Here is a 12,122-nt window from a genome sequence, read left to right on the forward strand (position 1 = left end):
TAGCCCACGATTCTCCCTGCCAATACTTCCACGGCTCATCCCAACTTTCATCCCTTTTGATATTCACCCTTTCTTTCTCAACCAGAAGACTAATTTCCATATATATTTATACCTGTTTCCATTCGCTCATTTTGTGCAGAAATTTGTTTAGCTGTACGTATGTGTTTCATCGATTTTGCGGCGACGCAACAAACTATAACAGTAGCCACCGTAACTTCCACCATTTATTAAAGATGTTGCGCGTCGAAATAATTGGAGGCTCGAAGTCCGTTTAACGAACGGTTCTCTCGATACGTTTTCCACGCCCCTTCGAATCTTCGTTTCAATTCGAGAAATTCTTTTCCTATCAAAGAGCAGGATGATCAGTTCTAATTTGTAGAAAATAAAAAAGAAATTGTAGTACATAAGGAAAATAGAGAGCCAGTATTTTATACTGCTCTCAGATTAGGCTCATAAATACGGTCGCAGAACGAGCGAGTTGGTAGGTGTGCGCGTTGCCACGGTGCGAAATAATTTATTATTAAACGCTACGATTTACGGGCGTAGGCGTTTCGAAATTATTCTCCACCTTGAGGGTTGACGTCGATGGTTGCAACGTGAATCGGTTTGACGGAGAGAGGTGCATTAATTAAATCGAGGGATCGCTTGGACGTGCCAATCGCTGACCACGACAATCGTTCAACATTGTCTTCGAGCGAACAAAATTCTTGCTACCGAATCTTCATAATCAATCTAAGCCCTTGGTTGAAATTTGGATGGGAGCCTCCACTGTTCACTCGAAATAAATGAAATTTGAATACATCTCGAGTAATACCCTCGAATATTTCTTTCCACAACGAACGACTTGGTAAGCCTCCTTCCAAATGAAAACTCGAGCCAAGATCTCTTGAAGTAGACCGAAAAAGTCATAAAATACCGTCCTGGTGGGGGTTAAAGTACCGTTATCAATAACCTAAGACGACGCTGTCCGTCTGAACGATTCAATCCTGTCGGACGAGGACTCGCAGATAGACTCACAGTTAGTCGAGAAGCTATTCGGTGCAGGTTGCAACTGGAGGTTCGCGATAGGACATCTTGGGTCCAAACATCCACTGATTATGCGACTGTGGTCGTGGAGCATCCTTTGTTTCATCTTTATTATCGCTGGTGAACTGGTGGCCGCGGCCAGACCAACCAGATCCCTGACGTTCCGGAAGGGCAGCTCCTTCTTCGTGAGTATCGACGTCTGCCAAGAGCTTTCGAGTCATTGACAAAGACTTGCACGTTCTCAGTTGGTACCCTCCATTTTAAATAGGAGAAACAGTGATCTAACCTTTTCACAGTGTTGTAATATTAGAGTGAGACATTTGTTAGCTGTTTAATAGGGTGCTGCAAGTTTTCTGTCTTGAGTTTCGTTCATGTGTAACACATTGATAGAGAAAGTTGAAGTTGTGCGTTCTCGTATTGGATAGAAAATAGTATTTGAGAAATTGTAATGACAATGGGGGCGGATGTTTTTTTTATAAATTCAATCTACTGTATTTGTCGACATTTCGTTGCATCGTGAAATGGTTAATAGTCGGCGCGAATGTATAAATTGACACACGGCGGGGGTGATTTCGGTAGCATCGCCCTCGCCGGGGGCGAAATTACACGGCTCGCTAATTAAATTGTAATTTACACTGTTAACATTACTTTCAATTCTGTTGAATCAACTGCCGTTGTACAATCGGAACGAGCCGGGTAATTTCGGCTTTATTGAGAAACGAGACCAGAATCGCTTCTCGCGTGTGTACCAATCGCTGTTGAAATACAATAATACAAATAATCAAATAGTTACACTTTAAGAAATGAGTGAATAATAAGTGCGTGCGACTCGTAAGATACACGGTATACCCTTTTACAACAACCCTTATCAGCAACCCTCGCTTAACACACGTTCCATAGGACACGAACAAATTTCACCGTGCTACACAAGAATTGACTGCGTTATATGGACTTAACCACCTGCCACACGGTTTACACCATGAAATATCGCAGACCACGTTCATCCTCAAGAATTACCCGCATACTCGATGATTGATAATATTCTCGAGTCGCGTCAATTTTTCAAACCGGACAGAGCCTTCCGCGGAGGCTCTCTAAAAGTTCTCGACGCGGACGATTCAAGCTGGATCCGTCGAAATTAGCCTGCCAATTGCCTCAGTCGAGAGGGTATCCTTTATGCCATCCACCGTGTTTACGGGCCGCGTCACGTTCTGCCCTGCAGCCATGCCAGAAATTTATGCGTCATATGCACCGAGCGGTAACGGCGGGTGGCCCCGTCTAATGTAAGCCGATCGTTGCCGTCGTATTTTCGCGTTAAAAGGCGCTCGCTCCGCCTCGCGAGACGAGCCCCCGTTCCAAGCCACTTCGCGATGCGCCGCGTTAATGCACGTCGAAGTTGCCAACCATCATCCCGTTCGAAGAGTAATTCGGTGGATCGGGGCGAAACGTATCGCCGGGCACGCCAGTCGAATGCATTATCCTCGTCACGGATCCTCCGCGGGAATCCACCGGTTGTAAGTCGACGACGCGGAGATCGTCTCAGGGATTCTTGGATCTCCTGGATCGCCGCCATCTTGTCGCGCGGTCTTGATTGCGTACTCCCGAGGAATCTTCCTTGGTCGATGCAATTTTCGCGCGACTGGGTAAATAGTTTGATAATCTTGGTTCACCAAGCTCGATTATCTGTTCACGAATTTTTTTAAAACGCTACATCGTAGATGGAGAAAGATTTGGAATTTTGCGCAGTAGAAAATTCATTTGCTCGTCTCGGTGAAAGAAAAATACCGGAAAGAATAAGAGAATTAAGAAGTAACGAGGAAACGATTAGAGATCGCTGTAATACAAGGCATAAGTACACATCTCTTCGACAGATAGCAATTCTTTCCGCTTGCCCTCATCATTCTTACATTTCTCCGTTCACCAATACAAACGAACCCTCGTCTACCGAGTTTATCTCGCCCCCCGTCATCTTTCTCTCGTTCACCCTCGCGCCGCTATCCTCATGGACACAGGGATGCTCTCAGCGTGTGTAACGCGCGAAATCGAGTCGATTGTCGGTTATTGTTTACGATTTTCGTCGGTCGGCAGGATCGCAGCAGGTGCAGCTGGCGTTAGGCTTGCATATCGAGCCGTTCCACGGCACAGAAGAATTATGCAGCCGCGGCGATGATCCAGTGCACTTACCAGCAAGTGCAGCGTAGCATCGACGGCACTGGGTGCCGCACGTGCACTATGCGCCCCGCCGCTAACGTACGGGACAGCCGCTGAATTCCAGATCACCGTCCATAAATCGATACACCAGACCGTACGCGGAAGCGCCAGCCATACGGGCCGCAATAATAAAGTGCAAAAGTGCGCCATCACGTTGCACTTTATTCGATAACCGGGCACAGCGTCGGTTCTTTCGTCGGGTCGAAGTTGCCGCCACTGGAAGATTGATTATTTCTGAATATAATTAGAGGGACTGCCGCGTTGGGAAGTGAGCGATGGGAAAATGTAGATGAAACGGTGTTTAATCTGCTATTTTTTTCGATCTTTTTTGGTCTCGCGTGTTCGTCTCGCGATTTGAAAGACAGACGAGGGACTAAGGGTTGCGGAGGATCGATGATGAATCGAGGGATTGGAAGACTGAACCGAAAAGAACGCGTGGTTATGTCTCATTGGTACACGTCTCTATAATGGTGCTAATATTGTTGCCACAGAGACTCGAAGCGTTTTTTGAAGGACTGCGACGTCCCCTGGTTCGAGGAAGCGGTTGCCAGACGCGGTGATATATACGACGCGATATTGCAACGCGTGCGACGCATCAGAAGACACAAAGGGGTGGGCGAAAAAAGTCCGCGAGGTGGCTGCGAGGGACGCGTATAAAAATTGAGCCGAAGTATATTGCGCGGAAACGCTGGCGTAATTTATCATCGTTTCCTTTTTCGACAGTTCCGAATACATTCATACACTTGCCAGAGGATTATGCAGGAGCGCGTGCTGTACTTTTATTGTTTCTTGGCTTATGCATCGGCGATCCCTCGCGTCTACGTCCAGCTTGGCGAAACTGCGCGAGATTAATCTCTTTGAAAAGGAAACACGAGGAAAAAAAAAGGCGCGGCGAAACCAAAGTTATTTTCGTTTCCAGTGGCGAGGGTAAGCGCGCGCGGGAGGATCGTTCCTCTGATAAACGACTTGCCAGACTTGCTCAGCCGACACCCTGTACAAGCTTTCGTGCCCGCTTACAGCGATACCTGGACGATATACACAATTTAGCGCGATACACCGTAGCCAGCAAACACCTGCCCTGTCACTTTGTCCAAGCGTGCACCCTGCTTTCGGATGCTGGTCGAGAATCCAGGCCACCCTCTGCATATCGTGGCCGATTCGAAATTGAAATTTTAGGCCGCAGCCGTACCACCGCCGCGCTCGCATACGTCCTCTCGTTTCGCCCCCTTTTTTCACTTTGTCCATTCGATATTGGAAAACGGGGTCCCCGTTCGCCCATGATATTGGATTATTCCCCGAGCCACCTTTTTATCAGCCCTCCTACCTCCTTCGAGATGAAATTTTAACCCCTTTCTAACAGTCGACATCCTCGATCATGCGCCACTGGTAACTCACGTGTCCCCTCGCCGAGCGTAACCGCAACGAAACCTCGAATCGATCACGGCCTCCCTTGATTCCTATCACGTATCATAGTGCAACGCAATCAGGATCGGACAATCAAACCGTGGGGAGGGTTCCCCGTGGCCGTGACCGTTTTTATTAGTCCTGAGTTTTTTTTAAAGCAGCAGCAACCCTACAACGATTCATTTTCATTAAGCTCGGATGCTCTATCGATGGAAACATAACTTACACTCTGAATCTTTGGATCGATACCTGCGAAAGCTTAAAAAAACTTGAGTATCCCTTTAATTCCACGTCTGAAACTACCCTCTGCCGTAACTCGAACGAATAACGATACTAGAGACAGTGAACGCGTGACATCCCGATAATCTCCGTCTGTGAACTCTGCTTTCAGTACAGGATGAACTACAAGGTCATCACGTTACCTTACACGACCATCTTCTCGACTGCCGCCGGTTTCAAGGTGGTGTGGGAGCTACCAGGCGGGCCAGTCGGTTTCAGGAAAGGCAGGGCCCTCCACGACGTTCACCAGGCGGCGGAGCTCGTCTACGAGAGGTAATAAATAGTTTAATAGTCCGTGAATAATGCAGGGGATGGTGCCGATCTCTGCTGGCCGGCGTGGAAGTCGTGCAGCCGGGCAAATTGCCCTGTGCACCGACGTTGATCCGGGGCAAAGATGGGGTTCCTCGAAAAGGCCGTCCGACCGACGGTTTCCGGACCCGGTCACGGATCAGCCGACGCTATACAGCGGTATCCACTTCCGCAGTCGGTCTTTCTGCTTCTACCGTTTCCTATCGGGAATGTCCATTCTTCGTTTCGTCTTTTCGGCTCTCGCTGCGATTAATAGCTTCCATACGATGTTCTTGGACGGCTGCTGACGCGTTCGAAACGATCATTGATCTCGTTCCACTTATTCGTTGTGATCGTTGGAATCTCTGGCGAATTGGATCGTGATTTTCTTTGATGGTTCAAGGGGTGCAAGGGTGTTTCTCGATAAAATGGTTTGGGTTATCGGTTTCTTTGATTTGAATAGTTGTTATCATAGGATTGAGACGTTGCGGGATTCGCGTAAAGCAATTAAGAATGGAACGATATTCTCTGCGGTAGCAAACATCATCTGAATATTATCCCCACGATTGTTCGATGAATATTCCAGCCACGGTTTCGACGGTCGATCCTGCCTGCTGAAGAATATCTGTCAGGCGATGGAGTACGTCAGCCAGAAGGACGGGGTGATCGCGAAGATATTAAAATTGCTGGTCGGGTAAGCGAGCCGCATATTAATATCGATCCATCGCGAATCGTCGCGTTAATCGTCGCTAATTTCAGATCGTACGCGACCAACGGCTCACTGGTGGATCCTCTTCCCTGCGACGTTCACGTCAGAAATTGCCCCCTCGACTTGATCGACATCGATAGCTTTATAGAGCAATGAAACCAGCCGCGTTCGAGGATCCTTTTTACGTACTGTACCAAAAAAAAAAAGAGAGAGAGAAAGGATAAAATATTAAAATTCCATTCCCCTAATTGAATTTCTTCCTCCTCGAGTATCGATTGGGCGCGAACTTCTTTGATAGCCACGAATTTGCCCTCTCAAGCAGACTCACCGTCTCGAGCACTGGTCCACGATGCTTCCTTATTTCCTCGACCGTGAACGAAAGCGTCGCCAACCGTTCGCACGCGTTATCCCCATCGGACATCCGGTGTACAGACGGGCGACAGTCGACTCGCATTCCACGACGGAACGGTTATAATTGCATCCACGGCAGGGGCCAGCGACCGCGCGTTAACGAAAAGCATTAATTTAGAATGCTCTGGCTGGTCTTTCTTGCCAGGGCGCACTGAAGTGCGTGGCGTTGGCTGCGTTCGCGTGCACGCGCGCGCGCAACTCCCATATGCAATTAACAGACGCTCGTTCCACCGCTATGGTCCGCGAAATGAGGAAATAAGTGTCGCCACGGTGAAAAAGAGCCCTTTCAGGCCCCTCCGCCACCGCTGTTCCTCTCGCGACCCTCCTCGCACGGGGTGACCGCCCACTTTTTTCCGGAAGGGAAACATTCTACCCCGGCGAAGACAGTATGAATTAATATAAGCGCGCATTTAAAAGTACAATGAGAGAACCCCGGCTGCGTCTCCTCGCGTTTCGTTTTCGCGGCCCTCCTTTTCCTGGCCTATATTTTAAGCAATCCCCGCGTCTGTCTTGGGCGAACGCGGTTTCCGTGGAATCGTAATTTCGTGGGTATCACTGGCACGTGGTATGTTCGTTTGCTTTAGTCGAAGGTTACGCGTGGAAGGACCTGCGAGGGTCGCGACGACCATTTTGTCTTTCTTTTCTGATATGTCTGAATCTTTTTGAGACAGAGAGTCTTGTCTACAGTAAGGCATAAAAGTTTGTAAAATTCTCTCCAGATTTTTCAATCTACGTGACTGAATGCTATGTGAGACAAACCTTTGGTTCACTTATAATTGACTCGAACTACTTAAACGAGATAATGTTCGCATTTAAAATTAGTTCGGATTCTCAGAATTCCGTGTCCAAAGCGAGGTATCGTTACCATTATCCCGTGGTTTCACTGGAGACCACGATCTGGACGAAACGGAGTCGAGGTCGTGATAACGACATTTCGTTTGCCGAAGGAATTTTCGTCGATTGGCGTCGTCGACCGGTTCATTAGACTCGTGGAAAAACACAGGAACCTCTCGCTGTTCCCGTTAGCCTCGATGCTCGAAAGTGTCCGGTCGAGGAACCGCGATGTGGGCTCAGTGGTGAACGCATTCCAGTTGCGTTAAAATCGTCGATCGATTCGCTTCTCGCTTAATTTATTCGAGCGCGCCACGTTCGCGTCGGACACTTTCGCTTTCGAAGTGGTGCTGGCCGTTTAAGGGCGGATGAAAACGGGAAGTCGCGTCGCGGCCGCCTCGAAGGGATGCTGGGCATTCGAGGTCTCCCGTTCGTCCTCGTGTGCCTCGATTTTCTCGCGATTTGTGCCGCCAACCACGCCACCGACGCGTCGAAGACGCTGTCCAGACCTAAGAGGTACTTGCTCTTTCCGGAAGGCAGTAACGTACAGGTAAGATTAAAAGTATCGATTCCCCTTGATATTTGCTTGCTTCCTTTTAAATCAAATTTTTATATATTTATAAAACATTCCTTATTCCGTTATCTCTTCTCAATTACTTATTTATCAACTTTATCCTCAGTATCGTTCTCTTCTTACCTCCGTAATATATAATTTTAGTTAAATTCGTTTGTTTGAAACTTGTTCAATTTTTTATAGACTACATTACCTTATTGTACATAGAATTTGGAAGTTACATCATCGATTTCGTTAACGTAGACATTATTAATAGTAATTTTGTCTCCTTAACCACCCCTAGATAAAGGTAGGGTGGCACCATTTCGAGGTAGTATACAAAAATTACTACTGTTAGCGATTTACATGGATGTTTGCGAGGTCGCATTACGTATTTCTGCATTTTACTCGGTGTTCATTAGTTGGTGTACTGCCTGACGATAGGAACAGACGTCATAGAGCACGACGTGGTGGTAGGAATGACGGCGGCCCTCGCCTGGGAGTTGCCAAGCGAGATAGACACGAAGACGTCGGAGTTACTTCATCGCAGGAGCAGGAGCGTCGTGTTCCCGAAAATAGAGGCTTTGCTACAATCGTAAGTAAACCAATTTACCCCCAGTCTCTTAAAGTTTCGATCTACCGCCAGGTCCAGCGCGGTCGTTGTCTGTTTCGTTTGGCAAAAGTTTCGGGGCGAGTTTAAAGGGCAAACTGATTTTTCTTTTCATTGATTTTGCCCCCGCGTCGATTCCTCCCTGGTGCCAAGAAACAAAACGAGACAGATTAGAGTAATCGAATGTTTTTCAGCGTAGGAAGAATTTTTGTGCGCGATGTTACACTTCTTCTCTTTCTATGTAAAATCGTAATTTCGTCAACTGGGATTTTAATTCTCTGCGTTTGCATACTGGGTCATTTTGACTAGAAAACTTTTTCCAGCCGAAATAACTCGTTTAAATTAAGGTCAACCTCAAGCGTCGCTTCTTTCGCTTCTTTGAGAATTTTTTTGTTCCCAAGTAATAACACTGGGTTAAAATGCGACTGCTTAACTTTAACTAATGTTCGTACGTTTCTCCTCGACCGTATGGAATTTTTAAAGTATACTGACTTACGATTACCAAGCATCGATTTAATATAGTCAATTAAAAATTGAAGGGTTAAAGTAAAACATTACACGTTGGAAAGCACATTTCCACCAATATTGCTTTCACGAAGCAGATACACTTTTCAATAGAAATTATAGTTACCTTGCTTTCTCTAAGATCATCAAAAATTCCTTCAAGTGCCTTCGTTCATTACGATAGCGTCCACTATCAGCGACTTGTACTACTCGCAGCCGATGAGCTCCCATTTCACAAGCGAGTCCAAAGCAAATTAGCCAGGAAATAGAGTGTCAGACCGTAAAATAAGAAAGGTGGCGACACGGAAACCCAAGGATTTCCACCATTTTACTCCTTCGTCCGGTATATTTTTTTCCTCCTGTTTCCATCCAACGGAAGCTCGCTTCCTATTCGGCCTCGAAACGTGATGTAACATGCAAATGGAACCCTTTTTTACCGGGAACGGCACATGCAAATGGGCGCCGCGGCAGGCGCAGGAATTTTCATGCGAAACGTGCGAGAATAACGAAACAGGAAGACGCACGGTTTGATTTCATCCCCCACTTTCGTTATACAACGCATCCCCATATTTTCTCCCTTTTTTCTTCTCGCGATTCGCATTTACATCACGACCCGACCGACACATATTACACCCTCGGATATTCAATGAAAAAAGCTCAGGTATAATAAGCTGAATTATTCAAGAGACCGTAGCAGCTTTCATTCGAACGCCTCGTCGCGTTCGCTGAATGCAGCCACAATTTGCAAACAAACAAGTCGAACGTCGTGGACACTTTTACTTTTTCCTCCCTCCTAGTTCGATATTCCTCTGAGCGCTTTAACACAGCGACGTTTCAGCTTCGCGGTCGAACGCGACTCAACAACCCTTAACCCTTTCAAGCACAGTTTTGCGCTGAAGTCGTTGGTTAATGTCAAAATGCACACGATGGATGGTGCCAGCAATTTGATAAAAGTCAGCAACGGTATATCACCAGAGTCCCAGAATTAACGGTACATTAAAGGGTTAAAGGGTGCACTACTTGCCGCCATCGCGCCCGTGGAACATTATCCTTCGAGCAGGAATTTAATCAACGTCACTGAAATGACCAGACGACTCGATTGACATTCCTCGTCGCGGTTTCCTCAACAACTCTACCAGGTCCCTCGTGGTCTTATCGCTTTATTACCACGAAGGTTTCACATGGGAGCGTGCGAAGGGCAACGGGTTCGACGATCCGCCCTTAAAGCTGCACGTGTTGCTACTGCAGAGGCAATCGTGTGGAAGTTGATCGTTGTTTTAAACGAAAATTTGTCGACAGCACTGGCTTGGATGGCAGAGCTTGCGTGATGAAGGCGCTCTGCGAGGCTGCACAGAGGGACCCTGAGGATCTTGGCAAGCGGAGCCTGGTTCAAGAGCTGTTGCACGCTGTTTTCACGTTTGTATCCTGTTCAGTTTACTTTTCGCCAGTTTTCTACTTTCGAATGCGTATTTTTGGGACATGGTATAAAGATTTTGAGAACTTACGAATATTAGAAACGCCTGTGTTTTAAATTGCTAAGTACTAAAATAATTGCAAAGAACTTGAAGATTATTAGAAGCATCCATATTTAATAGTTTTCAAGCTTCTCGATAAATTTACACCACGAGCAAGACACGAAACAACGGGGACGCGTAATGTAACCTCATCGACATTCAATGAGGCGCCTTAATACCAGGCGAAACGTCTAAGTTTCGAAAGCTCGCCGAATCGTGAAGAAGATTGATACCCGTCGTGAGTATCGATGGCAGGCAATAACGCGTTCGACGACAAGGCATCGCGAGTTGACTAATTCGAACAGTCAGTCAATTACAACGACTATCAAACTAAAACGTCTGGCCGACCAACGTGTAATCAATTAAAGGGTCTGATCAACCGAAACGATTGAGCCTACGAATGCCAGACGCATGTGACCGGTTAACCACCGCTTGGCGAGCCGATTTAATTACTTGCTGTCAAATAAATCATTTCTATCCTTGTCACGTGTCCAAATTACCTCTGCTACTCATAATTAATTCTCCACCTGTAACATATTTCTCTTTGAACCTATTCATTACATCTACGTTTACAATATTTCTCTAACTAAATTCTCAATTCAATTTAATTTATATCCCATTGCTAGTCTGACTCCTTCAAAGGGAGTGTACACGCGTACACGTCTCTATTAAATATAAGAAACAAAAATACATACATTCGAAAACGCTCGAACGATCACTTACAACTAACACTTGCCAAGGAACCGAGCATTCGCCTCCGCTCTGCTCCTCCCACGGAAATCAAGGATCCTCCGCGAAGATAAGAGAATCCTACGTCCCGGGTAGCCTCGATCGGGGCGAGCAGATCGAAGACGTCTAGCAGGGAAGTCCTGGCTACGTTCGACGAGGCAATCTCGACTCGTCAGTTCCGTTCGACTACCTTAAAATCCTATTTTCGTTTTCCCCGCAGGTTACCCAGTGACGGTGGCCGTTTCGAGCGCACGGAGGATCAGGCTTACGAGCACGCGTACAGGAGCAAGGAGGATTGCGGGCAGCTCTATCCGAGCTGCCGCCATTCCATTTACGAGCTCGAGTTCTGAGCCGGAAACCATCAGAGCCCCCCGCGCGCTGGATCGCCGCTCGCATTCGTATGCGTCTGCAAACGTTGGCCGCGTTTCACGACGGACGTGCCCACGACGGAGCTCCTCCTCGACCGATCCACCGCCATTTTTCAAACGGGAGCTAACAGCCGCATAATCTGTCCGCCCTCGAATCGACCCAGGAACTCGTCCACCCGCGACTCCATCGCGAAACGTTTACGTGTATCGTCGCGTTCAGACGTTTTCTCTGGCTTTTCCTTGGGCGACGTTGGATTACAGAGTAGCAGCGACGAAGTGACTTCGTTGTAGGGGAACGTTTCGCGTCGACGAGGGTGAAGTGGACTCGCCACCGTCTCTTATGCTAGGCTAATGTTAGGTAGGAGTGTCGATGCTAGGTTTGTCGATGATATCACTCGATATCGTTGCTGTTAAGAGTGGTATTGTGGAGTAGAGATATATCTGAGATGTGACGAGAGACTTTGGGAAGAAGATGAATATATATTGTGCGAAAGAACTTTTATATTCAGACGATAGTTATTAGCCTCTTCACTGCGACGAGTTCAATATTGTCAGTCGCTGCGAATAGTTGCTAATCGACTATTGACTAAAAGGATGGTGAATTAAAATGATCTAATTTTTGTTTTATTTTTACGCGAAGGGCGTATATTTATGCCCATCGGGTACATATATTGATAAACTCGTG

General features: G+C 47.0%; 2 protein-coding genes across 2 annotated transcripts; both read left to right on the forward strand.

Moving 5' to 3' along the window:
- The first annotated feature begins 1,097 nt into the window (after positions 1-1,097).
- Positions 1,098-6,092, forward strand: LOC143430830 (uncharacterized). Its single transcript, XM_076907265.1, has 4 exons — positions 1,098-1,211; positions 5,033-5,193; positions 5,795-5,902; positions 5,968-6,092. Exons 1-4 carry the CDS (start codon positions 1,098-1,100, stop codon positions 6,071-6,073), a joined length of 489 nt encoding a protein of 162 aa, XP_076763380.1. The 3' UTR covers positions 6,074-6,092.
- Positions 6,093-7,565: 1,473 nt separating this feature from the next.
- Positions 7,566-11,419, forward strand: LOC143430835 (uncharacterized). The gene is made up of 4 exons (XM_076907271.1): positions 7,566-7,709; positions 8,135-8,307; positions 10,126-10,242; positions 11,290-11,419. The coding sequence occupies exons 1-4, from the start codon at positions 7,566-7,568 to the stop codon at positions 11,417-11,419; spliced, it is 564 nt and encodes a 187-aa protein (XP_076763386.1).
- The last annotated feature ends 703 nt before the right edge of the window (positions 11,420-12,122 follow it).

This window comes from Xylocopa sonorina, chromosome 15 (assembly GCF_050948175.1).
Source record: "Xylocopa sonorina isolate GNS202 chromosome 15, iyXylSono1_principal, whole genome shotgun sequence".
Lineage (NCBI taxonomy): Eukaryota > Metazoa > Arthropoda > Insecta > Hymenoptera > Apidae > Xylocopa > Xylocopa sonorina.